Source organism: Aphelocoma coerulescens (genome assembly GCF_041296385.1).
Source record: "Aphelocoma coerulescens isolate FSJ_1873_10779 chromosome Z unlocalized genomic scaffold, UR_Acoe_1.0 ChrZ, whole genome shotgun sequence".
NCBI lineage: Eukaryota > Metazoa > Chordata > Aves > Passeriformes > Corvidae > Aphelocoma > Aphelocoma coerulescens.
Window position 1 is genome coordinate 10383188 of NW_027184085.1, and position 22441 is coordinate 10405628.

General features: G+C 49.4%; 1 protein-coding gene across 1 annotated transcript; it reads right to left on the reverse strand.

The window, feature by feature from the left end:
* Positions 1-18: 18 nt before the first annotated feature.
* RGP1 (RGP1 homolog, RAB6A GEF complex partner 1) lies at positions 19-22414 on the reverse strand. Its single transcript, XM_069000741.1, has 9 exons — positions 21934-22414; positions 21250-21389; positions 6655-6791; positions 6203-6286; positions 2508-2657; positions 2282-2428; positions 1771-1898; positions 1354-1531; positions 19-1127 (listed from the first exon to the last, which is right to left on the reverse strand). The coding sequence occupies exons 2-9, from the start codon at positions 21363-21365 to the stop codon at positions 904-906; spliced, it is 1164 nt and encodes a 387-aa protein (XP_068856842.1). The 5' UTR covers positions 21366-21389; positions 21934-22414; the 3' UTR covers positions 19-903.
* Between the last annotated feature and the right edge of the window lie 27 nt (positions 22415-22441).

The following is a 22441-nucleotide window of genomic DNA, read 5'->3' on the forward strand; positions in this document are numbered from 1 at the left end:
GCTCTTGGGAAGGCCTAGTTTTGCACATTCAGATGTTTACTACATTTCCATGCAAACAGGAAAGCTTGTTGGGGAGGCTTAGTAAAAATCCAGGGGAGCTGGCTGTTGAGCAGGGAGATCTCCATGCATCTCTTGGATGCACAGCATGCATTCCCTACAGCTGCTCAAGGATCCAAAGACCAGCAGGATTCCTTCACACCCAGGAGCCCAGGCAGACAATAGCCCAGGGGCTCAGTGCTGCTCAGTTCTGAATCATCACGATCGTACTGACACAGCAAGGGCTTCCATCCAAGTCACCAGGACAAGCCAGCAGCACAGGGCAGGCCAGCCAGGACCTGCCTCCTGCAGGTGGGGGTGGCTGAGGCACTGGACTATGTGTGTGGGACAACTCTCCAAGAGGCAGGACATGTGCCAGCGCAGGAGAGCAGGCTCCCACCCAGCCCAGGTGGCCACTCTGCTTCACCTGGATGCCAGACTTCTGCTTGTAGGGTCTCTCTAGGGGCACAGCCATCATCCACGGGTGGCATGAAGCTTCACTGGAAGAGCTCCCCTCCCCCCTCCCTGGGTTGGGCCTTTCCTTCTTGGAAGCCCCACATGGGATAAAGGCACATCAGTGGTTCTCTGGGAAGGCAGATTTCTTTTTGCTAAGTGCTGGGACTTGCACCTTCACCCAGGCAGGATGGGCCCAGCTCCAGCTGGGGGCTGCAGCACAAGACACTGCATCAAGCAGTGTTCTTCCACCCACCGACAGGACAGACTTGCCCGGTGCCCAGCTGGGCATCACAGATGAATCCAAGGGGACACTGGGATGCATGCACCACAGCATACTGGTGACAGTCCTGCCTGCCATTCCTACTGGTGGCACATGCTTGCAGCTCTGCAGGCCAACAACCTCTCCCTACTTCAGATGGTGATAGAGTTAGTGCTGGAGAACTGAGAAACATAGGAAGCCAGGATGGGGTTGGTGGGAAGAACTTTGATGGGCAAGTCCCAGCTGAAGGTGTCCACTTCCATCTGCTCCACCCCAGTCCAGGTGACAGCCTCTGACTGGCTCCCACGAACCAAGCAAGTTCCCGCCGACTCCCCAGAGGTCACAAATTCAAAGTGCAGCCTCCACTTCAGGGACACTGTGGGCAAGAGGGTGGTCAGCAGATAACACCACAAGGGCCATGGACAGCAGCTGTCTCAGCACTGTCTGTCCTGGCAAGGGGACAGCAAATGACCCCACTGACACAGGCCAGCTCCCTCCCAAGGAACACATCTCTGCTGAGCATGGGATATGCAGGGCTGGGGACATCACAGTCCTCCTGCGGAGACAAGCTGGGGTGGGTCCCTTCCCTGGTGGGTACTAACCGATGTTGGTGGTGAATCCTGGGGTCGAGCTGAGTGGGATGGGCAGGCTGAAGCTGCTCTGTGCTGTGTGCAGGCAGGACTCCTGATGGCGGGCGTGCACGGTGAAGGAGACAGGCTGCCCCCGCCGGCGCTGGAACTCCTCCTGAATGCTCTCCTCCGTCTGCAGGCTCACCGAGAACTGCAGGGCAATTGGCAAGGTGCTTGCTCTCACAACCTCCTACACACCACATGCAAAGCCTGGGGTCTCCATTTCCCAAACAAGCTCAGGACTGGGCCATTGTCCACCTCACACTCCCAAGGAGACCCCAGCTGCGTCCCACTAGAAACCCTCACAGCCCAGTGCCACCCCAGCCCCTTCTCCCTCTTCTTCACCCTAAAACCCTGCCTCTCCCCCATGATCCCAGAGACAATAACGACCTGCAGACATGGGATGTCTCCTTCTGAGAAGTTGAAGGTCCCAATGACATCCTCTCCAATCTTATACACAGTCTTAAAGATGCAGAATGTCCCCACCTTCCCACGAGTGTTGCTGATGTTGTACAGGTCTGTGGAGCAAGAAGAGGAGTAAGGATTGCGGCAGGACAAGGCTCTGTACTGTGCAGTGCTCTGGGTTAATGACATCCCTCCTGCTTGGGTGTGAAGGACCGTCCCTAGAATGGTATTCCCTTTGGGAAATGTCTGCAGTGGGCAAGAGCAAACCCCACACTGCCTGTGATATGCTGGGCACAGGGTCTCTCTGGCTGAAGTAGGAACAACCTGAGACTGGCTAGGAGGCCCTGAGCCAAGCCAGCCCTGACAGAGCTGCTCCACAGCCACAGTTGGAACTTTGCTTTGTCAGCAAGAGATTTTTTTGCAGCTGGCCCCAAGATGTTCTCCATGCCCAGCTTCTTAGGAAGGACAGCAGGTTTGAGCAGGGAATATGACCTACGCAGGCTGCGTCGGGAGGTGGCCACCATGAGCAGTTCTGTCGCTAGGTCTGCCAGACGAGAGTCTTTCTTCAAGCCCTCCTCCTCCTCCAGGAAGGGGTTTGAGGGTGCAACAGCCTCATCCTGTGGGAACTGGTAATCCTTGAGCCCTGGGAAGAAGGCAAGAGTATCAGCAGGGCAGGGTGCAGCCTGGCCTGCGTGTGCAGGGAGGGCAGTGTGTGGCCTTACCGTGCAGCACAAGGACACGGAAGGGCACTCGCAGGAGCTTGATGGGGGAGTTGACGCGCTGGCAGCCGATGGTCAGCTTGTACACGTACTTCACGGACTGGCCCCGGAAAGAGGGGGGGCCATCAACAGGCAGCGTCTCACAGTATGAATCTGCAAGGGGTGCAGAAAATTTGCTTTCTGAGGCCAAAAGGAAGCTCCTGCAGCTGTGGTGTGCAGGCTCCCTGCACCAAGTGTTTGGAACAGCAGCACTGAGCTGGGGACAGTGCCTGGTGCTTTCTGCTGTCTCCTCTTTCCTCCAGAGGCCAAGCACAACCCAGCTCCCCTGCACCAGGCACACTGCTCCTCACATCACATACACCATCATCCAAATATTGCTTCCAGCACATACAACCACACACACAAACTCTGTCTCCAAAGAATGTGAAAGATGTAAAATCCAGGAACACAAACACGAGAGCTAAACTTACTCATCACGAGTTCAACCCAATTTTGCTCTGTGCACTCCTTTGTCCACCGCTCTCAAAGCGCAGCCTTCTGCAGGCCCTGCCCCATGCGCGTGTTGATCAGTACCTCACGCCTCTTTTGGTATTTGCTTTACACAAACCCTCAAACTCAGCAACAAGTTAGTTTCTTCCTGTGTTTTTCTTTGAAGGACTGCATCTAAAAGATTGAGAAACAATTCTGAGATCTTCACAACAACCTGTGGTGTGTCCTCTGTGACAGGCTGATGACTTAGACCACATAGCCTCTGACTCTGAGGGCTCTGAGATACCAGGGCCTGGCTTACACCACATTCAGCCCTCCTAGAGCCCCTTGGCCACCACACAAACCCCAATGCCTCTTGACGCAGTGTGAACACTTCTGCAGCTTTCCCAAACCACATGCTGTATAACAAGAAAGACACAAACAGCGAACTATGGAAAGTCTCCACCTCTCTGGCTTGCCCACCGTAAAGCAGATACGCCCTGCCAGAGGAAGGGCAGCATCCTGCTCTGAAACCACAGATCCTTCCCCACGTCTGGCACATACTGAAAGTTGAGGCTTAGATTAAAAGTTAGGGTTATATTTTAAATATAACTCCTGGATTTAAAATAACACGATTGGAAGGAAGAAAAAAGCCTGTGCTAGTGTGTAGTGTCCACAGGATGTCACACCTTAAAACAAGCCTCTCTTTCTGGACCAGGGTGCAGACAAAGCAGAGAACTATCCTGACAGGGACGAAAATCAGGTATTTCCAAGGAAAGAAGCAGACTCCTGTAACCCCCATACCAAACTTAACAAAAATGCTCACAAAGACCTTCATGCCCAGTGAGGATAACCTGAGCAGAGACCACCGCTGTCAGAGGAGGATGGGCAGTCTGCTACCTGGCACAGGAATGCCAAGACTCAGGAAGTCCCAGCTTCCCCGCATATCCCAGAAGGAAGCACATTCCTGGTGCTACACATGCATTCCTTACCCACCCACTGTGCCCTCTGGCTGGGCTTCTGGCCTGTGTCCAAGCTGCTTCCATTTCCTCCCCTCTCTGTGATCTCCCAAGGTATTACAAAAACAGAGTGGAGGCAAAAACAGCCACAGAAATGATTTGAGGACTTGAGAAAATGTTTCATTATGACAAATTTAAGAGCTCAGCCTGGGTCGTGTGTCAAAGGGCTGGGAGATGAGTCAACTTCAACATACAGGCACCATAACAAGAGTAAGGTATTGGGGAATAAGTTGGTCAGCAAATGAAAACAAGTCCTTCTATCAAGAGACAGTCTAACACAACCTCAACTGTATGTGCCAGCTCTGGCTGCAGTTTAATAACATTGTATACTGCTGAAGCAGAATTAAGATTTCTTGGGGTTTCTGGATTAGTTTTTTTTCCCCTTCCCAAACTGCGCAGCAAAACTCTAAACTTCTGAAAAACAGGAAATGAAGAATTAAGATACACACCCACACAGCCTCAACTCTCCCTCCACAGAGCTGGCAGGAGACCCCAGGAATGATCCGCAAGTGTGCCAGCTGCAGTCTTGCGTGAGAGCAGCAGCACCACAGGCTGATGTGATCGGTGTGAGCAGCCTGGCAGTGAAAGACCAGGGCTGTGATACAGGGATTTCAGTGCTAAAAAACCAGTGCCACATGCAGCCACATCACATGTGATGCATGAAACAGACAGGTGCATCACACAGCCAAGGGAAAAGGCTGCAATGTACAGCCAAGGAACCTCAAAGAATAGAAGAGTCTGTGTCCTTCCTGAGGAACTGCATCCAAGCACCAGGCAGATGCAGGCTGCTAGTGCCAGTGCCACCCAGAGGCAGAGAGGACACACACACATCACACAACTTCATTGGGAAAAACAGACAAACCCTAGCTTAGCTGGGGGCTGAACAGCTTCTGCCTGTTAAGCCAGCGCTGCACAGTCAATCCCTCAATCCATGCCAGCCACCTGGAACATGGGCTGTCGTCACTGATCTGCTATCCCAGAAACCGCCCAACCTGCCCAAGATGTGCCAGGAGAAGGGACTTCCCTCTGCTCCCAGGGAATGGATGCTCCAGCTCCCAACCTGCAAGCAGCAAGGAACACAGGAGAATCCAGGTGAGCCTCAGGCCAGCTGAGATTTCTGCCTCCTCCTCCTTCCTGCTGGCATGGCCAGCTCCTTTCCCCAGCATGCTGCTGTAGAACAATAAACTAATAACCAAACGTCTTCAGACAACAGGCTCTGCAGTTTAGGGGCACAGCCCCCAGATGGCACTGCCCCACTCCACTAACCACCAAGCCAAGCCAGCCTGGTTTCACCACGTCCACCTTTCCCTCCAGTCAGGCCCCTCCAAGGCCAGAAAGGCAGGAAATACCAGCTTCAAAACCAGCATGTCACAACCCCACGGCTGCTTGGTCTCACTTGCAGCTCTGCTCTCAGCTCTGGAGAGCTCAGTGATCCAGCAGAACCCACCCCAGCATAGGCACTGTGTCTCCAGTCCCTGTGCTCTACAGCATAAGGGGTCTCCATCAACCATTCCCAGCAGATCCTGGGACAACCTAACAGAGCTCTTCATGCACAGCCTGCAAGGCCTAACATCCCTGCTGCTAGATCACAGGCCACTGGAATGCAAAGGAGATCTGACATAACCTGAACAGGCTGGGTCACACAGCCACCAACCAAGAGACAACAGCGCATACTCAGCTATTTCCATAGCTATGTACTCAGGCATGGAGAGCTTTGAGCAGAGAAGATGAGGATTGCTCACTTTCACAGCAGGAAAACTAGAACATCCAGAAGACTGTTATCCCCATGACAGCCACAACCTGAAGAGGAAGCACAAACCTCTGGAGGACACCAGTCTAAATTCCAAAAATACTCTGGTGTGGCTGAAGAAATAAAGGCAAGGAAATGCAGGTGTGTGTAGCCATTCCTTCTGCTGTAAGCAGGTATTTCAGAAGTTTTATGCCTTGCAGCTCCACCATGGATCTGCAGCAAAGCCCACAGGCCAGGGGCAGGACTGAGGGACATGTTGCAGTACACAGCCCTAACGCAGCAGAGAGCAGACTCTGGATGATGCAGCAGCTCCTCAGCACTCACGCTCCAACCAAAGCACCTCACTTTTCCCAAGCACCAGGGTCTCACACTTGCAGCACTCAGGTCTGTAAAGCCAGTTTTGAAAGCGGAGCTCCCCAGAGACAAGCTCTGGGAGCAGGGGAAGACAAGACAGAACTCACAGGACTTTGACTCCCCAGGATCCAGTCGCAAGTCACAGAAGAGAATCTTTGGTGGGGTGGACAGGATACACTGACCCCGCTCTCCTGAAAGAGAATAAGAAACACATGAATGCTGCTCAGGCTGTGCCTAGGCCAGTCAAGCTTCATCCTCATGGGGAGCAACAGGGAGAAGAGAGCCAAGGAGGAAACCCTGGTCATATCATGAGATGTTCCCTCTGCAGCTGGACAAGTAACTGTTGTGTTTCAATCCAAGCTAGCGTAACTGTGATTTCAGTATTAACAAGGTCCCACAACATCCATCACCAGGGAATGACACAAGGAAAGCAACACAGACGTCCCACTCACTTCTATGCATGCTGCCATCAAGACATACACATTATGGTTTGCTTGACTCCTGCCCACCATGCTCTCACACTGTCCCTACCCGGGTGACAGGCAGGAGTGGCACTCACCTCTGTTGGGGACAAAGACGGTCTCATTCTCTGCCTGCACATCGTGCTTGCTGCCATCAGAGGGAGGGAGTGCCACCCGGTTCTCGCTGGCATGAAACTGGCAGTGGATCTGGGCGCTGGCCCATGCCAGCATCTCACTGAAAGCAAAGAGCAACACTCATATCTGTGCTTCAAACCTGAATTACAGCAGGCAGGAATTGGGAGAAGAGCAACTCTGTGTGCTCAGCTCTATGCAGGACTGTCTGTCTGGAAGAAAGAAGGCCTTGCTTCACTGTCACTGAAGCCACTTTCAACAGTCCCCCTCCAAACAAGGCTTGGGACTAAGCTCACACTGGGGTGCTGACTCAAAGCCACTTCTACCCCAGCTGCTGAGAGCAGCTTCACCCAAGGCCTGGCTCTGTGGCCCAAGGACTCTTTTTAAGCATCAGTAATTGCAGCCTGAGCCACAACAGCATAGGCACAGCACTGACACAGCACGAGAAAACACATCTGCCCCAAGAAACCTGCTGTACCCTCACAGTAGAAGACAACAGGGAGCAGAGGTCAGCAGCCCCTGTCCCGTTCCATGGAGACAAGGAGGCCTGTGCAAAATTTCACAGGGATCTTTCAGCAAACATGCTGAGATCAAGTGTTCCAAGATCCAGTCCAAAGCCTTACCCATTTCTTCATCTTTCTCATCATCCACAGCTTGGGAATGGCCACTCACTGCACTCTTGAGAGAACACCTTGAACTGCTGCATGTGGGCCCTGGCAGAGGAATCTCAGCCATGACAAGCTAAATCCCAAGCCAGTGGTGACACACAGAACAGCACTCTGGTAACAAGACAACCACTAGGGAAGTGGGCAAATTCTAAACCAACAAATTCCTGCAACCTGGGTTCAGCTGCCCCTGCCCACAGCATGGATGTCCCAAGCTCAACACTCCTCAGGGCAGGTAGGCACAGACATGCTTCCTCTGCCCTCAGACCATCATCCCCATCAAGAACATCAGCTGCTGTTTGTGACAGACCAAAGAAGACACTTCTGGGTCTTTCATTAGGACCTATTTACTTCTCCTTATGCAAGGGGTTTGCTGATGGCAGTAGGGGAGGCAGAGGTGTCATTTTGACCCTTCTCTGTACAGCCACAGGAATTAATGCAGGGCCACACATCCAGCACAAAAAACAGTCTCATGTTTTGGACTCTGCTGTGACCTCAATCATTCCACAGGGCATTTCCCATGGTACTACTAACACCTTTCAATTTCCAAATCACTCCTCTATTTCAATAGAGGTCTCTAGTTTAGCCACTAAATAGTTCCTCTGGTGTTTTCTAACATCATGATCTGATTAGTAAGCACTAACACCAGAGCTTTAGGTGGCAGAGGGATTTTTTGTGGCACACAGGTGTCCCTCCATGTGACACATTGCTCCGGTTTGGTCAAATTTAGAGATATATCCTCTGAGGGAAGGCACAACCATCCCTCCCCCACCAGGTTCAGGAAAAATAAATTCTCCTCGAAGGAAAGTGAAAGAGATAAAAACTATTTATTTAACAAACACATGGGAAAAGGAAAATAATGCTAAATAATAAAATCTTTTGCTGTGAAGAAAAAAACCTGGGAAATTGTTAGAGTCCTTCCTTTGGTCTCCTCGGAGCTGGGGGCTTGGTCAGGGCCAGTGGAAAGTCCTCCTGATGTGTTCTGATATTGAAGCAGTCCACAGAAAAAGGGAAAAAATCCAAAATTCCAGGGAAGGAAAAAAAAGCTCAACTCTCAGTCTCTCTCTGGAGAAAAAGAAACTGAAAAAGTGGCTGAAAGCTGGCTGGAAAAAAAAAAGTTGCTATCTCTGTGTGACCTTGAACAAGCTGCAAACTGCTTTGAAAAAGTTTTGCTCGGTTTTTCCTTCTTCCTCTCAGGCTCACTTTAAAGGCATAGAAAGGAATAAGAATTAATTTCTGGGCATAGGGCAGCGATATGGGATACACATCATAAAGTCACCCCAAGACATTCCACCCCTTATCCCATATCGTTGGCTCAATGCCCAAACTAGTATATATTCTAATTCTACACACACACATATTAATATATATATATACACAGCTATGTACAAACAGTGACAGCCACACTCAGCAAGCAGTGGTATACAGGCATTTCACACTGCAGGTGGTTTTCACACAACAATCAGATCTCCCTGTGGTACACAGCGTGTTGTTCCATCTTTCTGCATTACCCACCATGTGCAACCAGGTCCCTGAGCAAAGACAACCCCACGGATGGGTTTGTCTGTACTCGAGGCAGAATTTATCCACACAGGCTTTCCTAACAGACCTCTGACATGCACTACTGGGACCATATCTCCATCTGTTGTATGCAGGGATTCAGATTGGGCTGGACCAGCTCTATAGGTGGAACCTCGGGTGTTAACTAACCAGGTGGCCTTTGCTAGATGCTGTTCCCAATTTTTTAAAGTTCCCTCACCCAGTGCCTTCAGGGTGGTTTTCAACAATCCATTGCACCGTTCCACTTTCCCAGCTGCTGGTGCATGGTAAGGGATATGGTACATCCATTCAATACCATGTTCCCTAGCCCAGGTGTCTATAAGGCTGTTCTTGAAATGAGTCCCATTGTCAGACTTGATTCTCTCAGCGCTACCATGCCTACAAAGGATCTGCTTTTCGAGGCCCAGGATGGTGTTCCGGGCAGTAGCGTGAGGCACAGGGTAGGTCTCCAGCCATCCAGTGGTGGCTTCTACCATTGTGAGCACATGGTGCTTGCCTTGGTGCATTTGAGGCAGGGTGATGTAATCAATCTGCCAGGCCTCCCCATACTTGTATTTGGAACACTGCCCACCATACCACAGGGGCTTCACCCGCTTGGCCTGCTTGATCGCAGCGCATGTCTCACAGTCATGGATCACCTGGGAGATACTGTCCATGGTTAGATCCACCCCTCGGTCTCATGCCCACTTATAGGTGGCATCTCTGCCTTGATGGCCTGAGGCATCATGGGCCCATCGAGCTAGGAACAGCTCTCCCTTGTGTTTCCAGTCCAAGTCTATCTGTGACACTTCTATCTTTGCAGCCTGATCTACCTGCTTGTTGTTTTGGTGTTCTTCATTAGCCCTACTCTTGGGGACATGGGCATCTACATGTCAGACTCTCACAACCAGCTTTCTTACTCAGGCAGCGATGTTTTTCCACTCTTCAGCAGCCCAGATTGGTTTTCCCCTACGCTGCCAATTAGCTTTTTCCCACTTTTCCAGCCATCCCCACAGAGCATTGGCTACCATCCATGAATCAGTGTAGAGGTATAGCTTTGACCACTTCTCTCTTTCAGCAATGTCCAGAGCTAGTTGAACAGCTTTGAGTTCAGCGAGTTGGCTTGATCCACCTTCTCCTTCAGTAGCTTCTGCAACCCGTCGTGTGGGATTCCATACGGCTGCTTTCCACTTTCGTTTCATCCCTACGATGCGACAAGAACCATCGGTGAAAAGAGCGTAGCGTGTGTCTTCTGATGGCAGTTGGTTGTACGGTGGAGCTTCTTCAGCACATGTCACTTGTTCTTCTTCATCAGCGAGACCAGAGTTTTCACCTTCAGGCCAATTTGTGATTATTTCCAAAATCCCAGGGTGATTCAGTTTTCCGATACAGGCGCACTGTGTGATGAGAGCAATCCATTTGCTCCATGTGGCATTGGTGGCGTGGTGGGTAGAGGGAACCTCTGCTTTGAACATCCACCCCAGCACTGGTAGTCAGGGTGCCAGGAGGAGTTGTGCCTCAGTGCCAATTACCTCGGCGGCTTGGATTCCTTCATAGGCCGCCAGGATTTCTTTCTCTGTTGGGGTGTAGTTGGCTTCAGACCCTCTGTAGCTTTGGCTCCAAAATCCCAGTGGTCAACCTTGAGTCTCACCAGACACCTTCTGCCAGAGGCTCCAGGACAGGCCATGGCTCCCAGCTGCAGAGTAGAGCACGTTCTTCACTTCTGGTCCCATCCTGACTGGGCCAAGGGCTACCGCATGAGCAATTTCCTGCTTGATTTGGGCAAAAGCTTGTTGCTGTTCAGGGCCCCAATGGAAATCGTTCTTCTTGCAGGTAACCAGGTAGAGAGGACTCACAATCTGGCTGTACTCAGGAATATGCATCCTCCAAAAACCTATGGCACCTAGGAAAGCTTGTGTCTCCTTCTTGTTGGTTGCTGGAGACATTGCTGTGATCTTATGGACGACCTCAGTGGGAATCTGACGCCGTCCATCTTGCCATTTCACTCCCAGGAACTGGATCTCTCGGGCAGGTCCCTTGACTTTGTTCTTCTTGATGGCAAAACCAGCTTTCAGGAGAATTTGGATGATTTTCTCTCCTTTCTCAAACACTTCTGTTGCGGTGTTCCCCCACACAATGATGTCATCAATGTACTGCAAATGTTCTGGAGCCTCACCCTTTTCCAGTGCAGTCTGGATCAGTCCATGGCAGATGGTGGGACTGTGCTTCCACCCCTGGGGCAGTCGGTTCCAGGTGTACTGCACACCCCTCCAGGTGAAGGCAAACTGAGGCCTGCACTCCGCTGCCAGAGGAATGGAGAAAAATGCATTGGCAATGTCAATAGTGGCATACCACTTCGCTGCTTTGGACTCCAGCTCATACTGGAGCTCCAGCATGTCCGGCACAGCAGCGCTCAACGGTGGAGTCACTTCATTCAAGGCATGATAGTCCACAGTCAATCTCCATTCCCCATCAGACTTGCGCACAGGCCAAATGGGACTATTGAAGGGTGAGTGGGTTGTGCTGACCACCCCTTGGCTCTCCAGCTCACGGATCATCTTGTGGATGGGGATCATAGCATCTCAAGTTGTCCGGCACTGTCAGCAATGCACTGTAGAGGTGATAATTGGTACTCTTTGTTCTTCCACCTTCAGAAGGCCGACTGCAGATGGGTTCTCTGATAGTCCAGGCAAAGTATTCAATTGCTTAATGCCCTCTGTCTCCACAGCTGCTATTCCAAAAGCCCACTTGAGTCCCTTTGGGTCTCTGAAATACCCGCTTTGGAGGAAGTCTACACCCAAAATGCACGGGGCCTCTGGACCAGTCACAATGAGATGTTTCTTCCACTCATTTCTGGTCAGGCTCACCTCAGCTTCCACCAAGGTCAAATCTTGTGATCCACCTGTTACACCAGCAATAGAAACAGATTCTACCCCCACATGTTGCGATGGGATTATTGTACACTGTGCACCAGTGTCAACCAAGGCATCATATTGTTGTGGTTCTGATGTACCAGGCCAATGAATCCACACAGTCCAAAAAACACAGTTTCCCTAACCTGTACCTGGCTAGAGGCAGGGCCCCTCTATGCCTGGTTATCCTTCTTTCCCTGGGCCTGCATCTTAGAGGTTCCTTCATGGGAATCAGACTTGCCATCGCCTTTTCCATAATTTCCGGCAGTCTGGCTACAGGCAACTGGAGCTACTTCCTTTTTGGTAGAACTGCCTTTCTGAGAAGTTCCACCAAAAGTTCTACCTTGCACTCCTTCAATTCACGCACTCGTGCTGCCAAAGCAGAAGTAGATCGTCCACCCCACTTCCTCATGTTTTCCCCACTGTCACAAAGGAAATCCCACAGCTCACTTGGTGGGATGTACTTTCTTTCTTGGGAACGTCCGCATTTGGTATCAGAATCTCTGATCTGTACCGCTGAGATTTGGAGAAGGCACTCTTTAATCTCCTGGAGACTCTTCTCCATCTTATCTTCCATTTTCTGCACACGTGTTTCCACAGCTGCGACTCTTGCATGTGTTGGGCCATGTGTTGGTGTGACCCATTCCACTGCGGGGCTGGGGCAGCGTGATGCCAATCAATCCCAGCCCATCCCCTGGATCGAGTTTCCCGAAGAGGCAGACTCAGAGGGTGGGTCATGGGGCGGCTCAGAAGCCTAAGCTGTACCCCCTGGGCGGTGCCCGGCTCCAAGCCGCCTCCCCGGGTTTGGGAAAATTCTCGGTTACTCAGCTGTTCACTGGTTCTTTGTTGTAACTCCCGCCTCTCGGTTTCCCCCAGTGGTTCTTGTTAAATTGTATCCTCCCCCAGGCTTGTAACTCTTTGGTTGTTTTCCCCTTTCCCCAAGGTTTTCAAATTCCCTGTAAAACTGAGGACAAGCCTGGGGGAGGGGTCCCATCGCATTCCATCCCTTCCGAGCTTGTTCGGGTTGCGAAACTTCTCACAATAAACCTGTGAGAAGCCAGACCAGAACAGCCTCTCTCTTCCTTTGTCTCCGAGCTGAAGTGAGCCGATCCCATCGGCTCCTGCCGTGCTCCCTCTGCAAAGAAGCCAGCTAGCTAGCCCAGCCAGCAGCTCTTTTCCTGATGCCAAAGTTGCTTCTGCAACGCACAGAACACAGCTGGGCTGTCTCTGACCTGGGGCACGCCAGAGCTCCTGCATCGAGCACAAGAACTGCGTTAGCCATGCAAGGAATCTGCATATGCTCGGAGCTTCACTGCCATATTCCACACAGTCTCATTTGCACTGTAGTTCAGTTTCATTATTGCTAAAGCAGAAGCGTATTCTTGTGGCCCAAGTCGTACGAGTTTTTGCCACATGAATGGATTAACTCTGACCTGGTCTGGACTCCTCAATCCTGGGTCGTCTGTGAAGACAATCTCCACCACCCCTAGTTCTCTCACGCACAGGATCCCTTGTTCTATGGTCTTCCACGGGGTTTGCTGCATGTAGAGATCATCTCTGCACATATATCTTTCAATTATGCCTGTCAAAACCCATCTCCAGAGTCTGGCAGAGTCAGCACCCCCAATCATCACTTGGTCGATCACTGGATCACAGGAGAGGGATCCCAAATGCCTTGCTTCAGCACCGTCCAGCATCACATCATCACCTGCCGCATCCCAAATATGGACCATCCAACTTATTATGGATTCATCAGACCGTTGTGTGTAGTCCTTTCTTAAGCTGTGAAGGTCCTTTATGAACATGGATTCAGTAACAGTTTCTGTACCTGAGTCAGTTGGTGGTTTTGAGGTTCCTTCCCCTGCATCATCATCATCTTTCACTGGGTGATCAGTTTTGGTTGTGTGCTTTTTCCTCATGACAGGAGCCACTGCCAGTAGCTTAGACTCTCCATCTGGTTTGGGCTTGCTATCTGGTCTGACTGCAGTCTGAGTGACTGGGGTGTCTGCAGGCTTTGCTGACTTATCTTCCTGCCCCTCTACCTTTGCCAGCTGGTTTCTGAACTTGTTCAGTGGGGAAATTGCAAACCATTGGGTCAAAGAATTTCTTCAGGATTTGGCCCGTATCTTCCCATTCCCTGCACCACTCAGGATTTTCCACCTCTGGGTCAGGTGTCTCAGCAGTCACCCTGGAAAACTGAGCTCTCATTCTAGACAAGCTGCGAACCACATAGAGGAAGCTTACCAGATAAAATACCAGGAAGGTGGTCTCTTTAACATTCAGAGGAAATCGAACACTCTCAAAAGATAACCTATCAAATTTAAAGGGAAGAGAAACCCCGTCTCCTCCTCCTCTAACAATCCAGGTGCAATTACTAATAAATTCCCAAAACAGGCTACTGAAGCTAGGACTGGGATTAGGACAAAGAAACCACATATCATACACACTTCGGACAGCTGCCTGTACCTCTGTTATCTTCTTATAAATCATTATTACTGAGCACAGCAAAACAGAAATCCGAATTCGCGTCCCTGCTCTGCAAAAATTCCTTATAAAGGATAAGATCAGACCAAGTTGTAGATAGGCAAATAAGCCTAGGGACCAGAAAGGCACTAGTACCTTAAACAAGCCTACGGACCAGAAATACATGAATATACCAAGCCGGAGAAACGTTATGAGCTGAACCAACATGGTGACTACTTTACCCCAACACAGAATAAGTAAATTCAAACCAAAATGTAATGAGCACAGACTTTTCACCTTCCTCCAAGCCACACAGTTGGGCGCCACTAAATTTGTTCCAGTTTGGTCAAATTTAGAGATATATCCTCTGAGGGAAGGCACAACCATCCCTCCCCCACCAGGTTCAGGAAAAAGAAATTCTCCTCGAAGGAAAGTGAAAGAGATAAAAACTATTTATTTAACAAACACATGGGAAAAGGAAAATAATGCTAAATAACAAAATCTTTTGCTGTGAAGAAAAAAAACTGGGAAAGTGTTAGAGTCCTCTCTTTGGTCTCCTCAGAGCTGGGGCTTGGTCAGGGCCAGGCCCTCTGTGCTCAGTGGAAAGTCCTCCCGATGTGTTCTGATATTGAAGCAGTCCACAGAAAAAGGGAAAAAATCCGAAATTCTAGGGAAGGTTAAAAAAAGCTCAACTCTCAGTCTCTCTCCGGAGAAAAAGGAACTGGAAAACTGGCTGAAAGCTGGCTGGGAAAAAAAAAGTCACTATCTCTGGGTGACCCTGAACAAGCTGCAAACTGCTTTGAAAAAGTTTTGCTTGGTTTTTCCTTCCCCCTCTCAGGCTCAGTTTAAAGGCATAGAAAGGCACAAGAATTAATTTCTGGGCATAGGGCAGCGATATGGGATATACATCATAAAGTCACCCCAAGACACACATCAGAGCAGTTAAAGGTGTATGTTGGAGAGGATGAAAGGTTGGTAAGAAAATTTCACAGATATGTAGGTTTGGCAGAAAGATCTCTGAATGTAGAAACTGAGGATGAGATAGAAATGAAAGCAAGTTTTGATATAGAGTAAAAATGTTTTGCTGAAACACTGGTCATGAATAACTGAGAAGGCAAAGGCTGGAGATGAGTTGGAAGGAGATTTTTATGATTAGGACAAAGGTATGTGACCACAAACAAAGACATGTTTTTCACCAAATAAATAAGTCTCAAGAAGAGCATAAGTAAATAGAAAACATGTTTTTACTAAAAAGAGAGCTATCGCAGGCAAACAAGAAATGTTGGTGTAGCAAGAACAAGAGAGGTCTGAGAATTTTCCATTGTAAGCTTAAATTGTAACATACTTGCTCTTGTGATTGGATAAGAATGACTATAATATGGTGATGGTAGTAGTTATGATAGGCTATAGGCAAATGTAAAGGTATTGTGTATGGTGCTTATTGGTTGTTACGTATTAAGATACTCAGCAAAGAAAAGTATATAATGCTTTGTAACTTGAACAGAAACTTCAGAACAGTAACTACAGAAACTTGAAGGCTTCAGATAGGCCTACAAGCTGGAGCTGACAGCTGTAGGGCTGGCTCTGGATACCCACTCCCTGAGCTGCTGTAACTTTGCCTATGCAATAAACAGCTTTCAAGAGAGCCGCCTGAAGTCCAGACATCCTTCATGAATCTTTCTCCTATAAATTGGCGCTCAGCGTTTTAGAGGGGCAAAAAGGGATTTTTCCACATATAGGAGACTTCTCGGTGACGTGCGGTCGCTGAAACAAAGTGACCTGAGTAGCTGCAAACGAGACACTTGAAAGAAAAGCGTGTGCAGCTGCTTATGAGAGGAGACGCCTGAAACGAAGGCGTGTGGAGGCTGGACGGACGCTGCGACGGGTCAGAGCCTGGACTGGACCTCAACAAGAGACACCTGCCGCGATGGGTCGGCAAAGGTGAGCACCGAGTAATCGAGTCATGGGTCAGCATGCGTCTGCCCAACAGAAGGATGTCTGTCAGCACCTAAAACCTCTAATTAAGTCCAGTCCAACTAACTTGGCAAAAAAAGAACTGAAAGATCTCATAGCACGGACTGTGACCCACGTCCCAGTCGCTGACTCTAAAGCAGTCTACACCAGAGATTTTTGGGACTCAGTGGGAATCAAATTATTTAATGCCATACCACACCAGGACAAGAGAACCGCAAAACTCATCCCGGCTTGTACAGCGTTAGTGGAAATACTCGCTGCGCCCCCCCCACCGCCGCGCAGCTCCGCCCCGCCCCTCGCCCGCCGCCTCCTCGCCCGCTGCCTCACCATCTCCTCGCCCGCCACCACCGAGATCGGCCGCGCTGCTCCCGCCGCCCAGCAACATCCCTCCACGCAGCTCAGCCCTGCCTTACAAGCTGCAAACCAGGGGGGAACAGAGGGGAACGATGCAGCTCCAGTAGCAAGCGAGATGGGGAGCTGCTCTGCCAGAGCTGATGCTTTGAATCTAACACAAGGAAACCCTGAAAAGCAGCCAGATTTGTTTGCAATGAGCCCCAGAGTCTCGCCAGCGAGCAGCACAGGGATCTTGCAACCCAGAAAGAGAAAACGAGTTCCGAGTTTGTCAGCACTACTTTCTGAATCAAAAAATCCTCCAAAATGTTCAGATTATTCTCAATTAACAGACTAGCATGAAATAAGATGCCAAATCTGTAAAGATGAAAGTCTTAGTCTATTAGCTAAGCCTGTGATAGCTAGCCAACAGCCTAGCAGTCCTAAAACATGGGCTCCCATCCCCACTCATGACATTAAAGAACTGAGAAGGGCTGTAACATATAGTGGTATTTGCTCACCATATTTTAAACAACTGCTAAAAAGTACCCTAGAAAGAGCACATCAAACTTTAAAATGCATTTCAGATCAACAGAAAGGGGAGAAGCCCACGCTACACCTCAAAGAAGGTTGAATAAAGCCTTGTATGTTTATAATTTCTTGAACAGCTCTGCAGAAGAGCCTGACCCCCCCATTTACAGACATTTCTTGAACAACAAAAAAGCAAAATTGGAAGAACACTCCCCAGTTTTAATTAAGAACTTAGAATCAGGAAAAATAGAAAGACCATATGATCTTATAATATGGGGAAAAAGGTTTGCATACATCTTTACATATGAAGGACTCAAGTGGATTCCAGCAAAGAACGTGAAGCCATACCACACATCAAAGCCCGTTGACGGTTCCACTTCAGCCAGTGACCCCCCGAGTGGAAGCCGAGAAGCGGCACCCAAATGTGAACTAGGCAAAACCACTGAGAGAAGATCGTCTGCCAGAAACGGCTCAAGAAAAGAATGGAGTTTTATTATTATTTGTGCAGATGCATGTTGCCTTTAACCTTTTGTTTTTGTTTTTGCAGTGAAGCTTTACCTGTAAATCAACCAAAGACAAATGTTTGGGTTGCTTTAGCCAAGTCCACAGGCTCCGACACCATCTGTTTATCCAACATGAGCCCTGACAAACCTTTCTCAACTTGTTTAGTCAGAGTGCCTTTCCCAGAAGGTTTTGGTAATGTTACTTTTGATAAATATTGGCCATGTGATGATCATCACATTTTTCCAACTCCCAGCCCAAGACACCAAACTTATATTGATAATTTCAAAGTTGATAAATCTGACCTTCAAGAATGAGAAATTTTAAGCTCTTTAACTATGGACACTTGTTACGTGTTTCATTTTGTAGGAAAAAATGGCCCTCACCTAAACATCACTCCTTATCACCCAGTTTACGGTAAACTCTGTAGAATCAATTGTTACAAGCATTTTTTTGCCTCAGCTAAGTTCTTCAATTGCATTGACTCAACTAAACAAATTAGGATGCTGGCTCAGTAAAGAAGTAAATGCCACTTCTTCTATGATCAGTGACTTGCTGACAGATGAAGAGGCTGTCAAACATGGCACTTTACAAAACAGAGCTGCCCTTGACTATCTTTTACTAGTACATCGGCATGGCTGTGAAGATTTTGAAGGATTGTGTTGTATGAACTTATCTGATCATTCTCCTTCTATTCATAAGCAGTTGCAAAACTTAAGAGATTTAGCTAACCAAATTACAACAGATGAACCATCCTGGCTACACAGTTTGTTTGATGGTTGGAGCTTTGCACCTTGGCTGAAGGAACTTCGTAAAATAGGCTTAATTATTTTGGTAGTGATAATTGTGGCTATAGTAGTAGTACCCTGTGTACTTCAGTGTGTGCAGAAAATAATGAATAAGACAATTTCTAATGTTTTAATAGTTCAACAGAAAGGGGGAGATGTTGGAGAGGATGAAAAGTTGGTAAGAAAATTTCACAGATATGTAAGCTTGGCAGAAAGATCTCTGAATGTAGAAACTGAGGATGAGATAGAAATGAAAGCAAGTTTTGATATAGAGTAAACGATGTTTTGCTGAAACACTGCTCACTGAATAACTGAGAAGACAAAGGCTGGAGATGAGTTGGAAGGAGATTTTTATGATTAGGACAAAGGTATGTGACCACAAACAAAGACATGTTTTTCACCAAGTAAGTAAGTCTCAAGAAGAGCATAAGTAAATAGAAAACATGTTTTTACTAAAAAGAGAGCTATCGCAGGCAAACAAGAAATGTCGATCTAGCAAGAAGAAGAGAGGTCTGAGAATTTTCCATTGTAAGCTTAAATTGTAACATACTTACTCTTGTGACTGGATAAGAATGACTATAATATGGTGATGGTAGTAGTTATGATAGGCTATAGGCAAATGTAAAGGTATTGTGTATGGTGCTTATTGGTTGTTATGTGTTAAGATACTCAGCAAAGAAAAGTATATAATGCTTTGTAACTTGAACAGAAAGGGGCTGTATGCCTACAGCTGGAGCTGGCAGCTGTAGGGCTGGCTCTGGATACCCACTCCCTGAGCTGCTGTGACTTTGCCTATGCAATAAACAGCTTTCAAGAGAGCCGCCTGAAGTCCAGACATCCTTCATGAATCTTTCTCCTACAGGTCTAGACGAACCACAGAAAAAGGCGTGCTGCATTTGCGCCAGCTGACTAATGATGCACTATTAGATCTTTTGTATGTGCTGGCTGCCCTTACCCAAATGCACCTCAGTTACTATACCCAGTTGCTTCGAGCCCTACAGTTGTAATTCTGCATTTTCAAAAATACCAGCACAGGGCTTTTCCATCAGGGCTGCTATATGTTTTTTTGTTGTAAGGTGTCTGCTGTTTGGAAACAGAAAACTGGTCTTGCTTGAGGCAATGTTTACTAATTTTATATAAGCTTAGAGTGATTACAGTACCTTTAAACACCACATTTTGAGTATTTATTTTCCTTTCTTTTTCAGTATTGCTCTACAATATGTCACTGGATTGTTTTCATTTTTTCTAACCAGATGTCCAAACAAAATTTGCATGTCCCTTCCTGCCAGCAGAGCCGGCTTGTTCAGCTGGTGCTTGTTCAGCAGTGGAGGATCCTGCACTGGTGCTGAGGTCACTTCCCTCCAGCCTCACCTTCCCCCACAGCTCCTGTAGCCTACACAGGACACGCTCCATGCAGTCTCCAGCTAGAAGAGATTTCTTTCTCATACTCCACCACCAAATTAATTTCCTGCCTTTCTTTCAGTTCGGTCCCTGTGCTCAATATGCACCCTCTCTGTCCCTCCACCTGTCAGCCCCAAAACCTTCCAGTCTCTGACAGGTTTATCTGCCTGTTGCAGTCACTGTGCTTTGATCTGGCTCCTGCCTTTACGCAACCCAGGGCTTCATTTTCCAAACCACCAATCTATTTGCTGCTGCCACTTGTATGACTTAGCCAGGTCTCGTCAGATTGATCACCTGGGGTTTTTCTTATTATTTTAAGAACTTTTCCAAGAGGCCGTCTTCTGCAGACCACAAGACTCTTGAAGTTCCCAAATGAAGGCCTCATAAATGCACTGCAACCCCCTCAAACCATGCCACCTGACCCTTGAAGTCCCACGTGTTTCAGAAGCAGGCAAAACAGCTTTTGTCATCACACCGGACAAAACTTTGGGAAGCTGGATGCTTATGCCACAGCTGAATTTGAAACCTGAACTCAGCAGGCAAGAAGAAACAGGAAGATGGAAAGTTAAGAAAGGCAACAAATACAGAAGCCCTCTTCTGCTGAGACTGCAGGTACCGTGAGTGGGCCCACCAAAACAATCACATATGAGTATCGTACTGGTGATGAAAACATGCTGAACCTGACAGAGCTGGAAACAGACACTTCCCGGGAAGGACTTAAGATGAGAAAGCACTCTCCACTCCCTAAAGAATCAGACAGGGCCACACACTCAGCGGACATGAGGGCTTTGGGTAATTGCTTATGACATGGAGTCACCCCGTGAGCCAGTATGGGAAGCTCCCATCTTCTCACATTTCCTCAACACGGATAAAGGGAGATGCAATGCTCAAAGGCTGGGCCACAGAAAATGCGGCCACAGAAGGTGTCCCTTTCAGACCCCTGGCACTACTCTCCCCTTTGTCTGCCATCTCTGGAGGCAGGGATCACATTGATCTATCCAGCACTGCTGGACAAATGAGAGGTCCTTCCACAAATGCAGGAAATAATGACGTTGCCTGGATGTTGCTCTGTGGGACTGTCACCCTGGTGTGACCAGATATCCCACTTTGACAGCCAGTTGGGCTTCATTTTCTGCCAGTCACTGTCACTGAGGGCTCACCAGAGGCATAGAGAATCTCTAACTGCATACTTCTTTCCTTGTCTACTTCTTGGGGGCACAAAATCAGCATAATTACCTCAGCTTTGCCCCAAAAATTGAGATGGTGCAAGGCCTTCCTAAGGGAGTACCTCACGTAGGGAAGTCACAGGGTGCTGAGCTGGCACCATTGCCCCACAACGCAGCCATGACTAGTGCTCCAGAGGGAGAAGGGAAAGAGGGGGGGCCATTCCCTCTGGAGGGACCCAGGCAGCTCCAACATTTGGAGGCTCTGGGCATGGACTGGCACAGGCCCTGTACCTGCTGGCGGAGGTCGATGAGGCCGATAATGGGTTGGTGAAGGTGATCACACACTCCAGCACCTCCCCTGCCAGGAACACGGGCCCACGGCCCAGCTTGGCCAACACTTCAATCATGGCTTGGACAGTCCTGCTGCACACCTGTCAAAAAAGCCAACAGTGGGCACGTTATCACAGAATCATGGATTCAAGGAATCACTGAACGGTTTGGGGTGGAAGAGTCCTTAAAGATCACCCTGTTCCAATTCCCCTGCCATGGGCAGGGACACCTCCCACCAGACAAGATTGCTCACAACCCTATCCAGCCTGGCACTGAACATTTACAGGGATGAAGCAACCAAAACTTCTCTGGGCAACCTCTGCCAGTGCCTCGCCACCCTCACAGTAAAGAATTTGTTCTTAATATTTAATCTAAACGTAGTACCTTTCAGTTTAAAGCCACTCCCCCTTATGCAGTTACGGCGACACGGGAAGAGTGCTGGGCCGTGTAACTGAGGGGGAATGGGGACACAGACACATACACACACAGGAGGTGTGGGGGGGAAACACGCACGGCCCTGTCCTTACAAGCACATACATCCTCCCCCCAAGTCCACACAGGTAAGGGGGATCAGGACACACCGCGAGGGTGAGAAAGGACAGCCCTGACACCCCCAACCCTGCGGTCCCTACCGCAGACACGCACACGGATAGCTCTACCCGAGAGACCAGGGACACAGGGCCGCAAACCTTCCAGAACTCCTGCCTCAGGCCCACTCACCACCCGCACAGGCCGCGCTCGCCGTCCGGCACCGCAGCAGGCCCGGCTCGCCTCAGCCACCCAGCGAGGATCGGCAGTGCTCGGGCAGAGTTCGGCAAGGCTCGGGCAGCGCTCGGGCAAGGCTCGGGCAAGGCTCGGGCAGCGCTCGGCAACACTCGGGAGCGTTCGGCAACACTCGGGTTACACTCGGCAACTCTCGGGTAGGATTCGGGCGCCCTCGGTCGGCTCACGGGCAGCTCCCGGCAACTATCGGGCAGCACTCGGCAACTCTCGCACGCCCCTCAGCAGCGCTCGCTCAGCGCTCGGCTACTCTCGGAATCTACTCGGCGGCGCTCGGCCACACTCGGCCGGGCGCCCCCGGGGACCGGCGGCGGGGCGGGCCCGTGTTTCCGCCGTGCCCCGGGGGCGCGGGCGGGGCGGGGCGGGGCGGTCA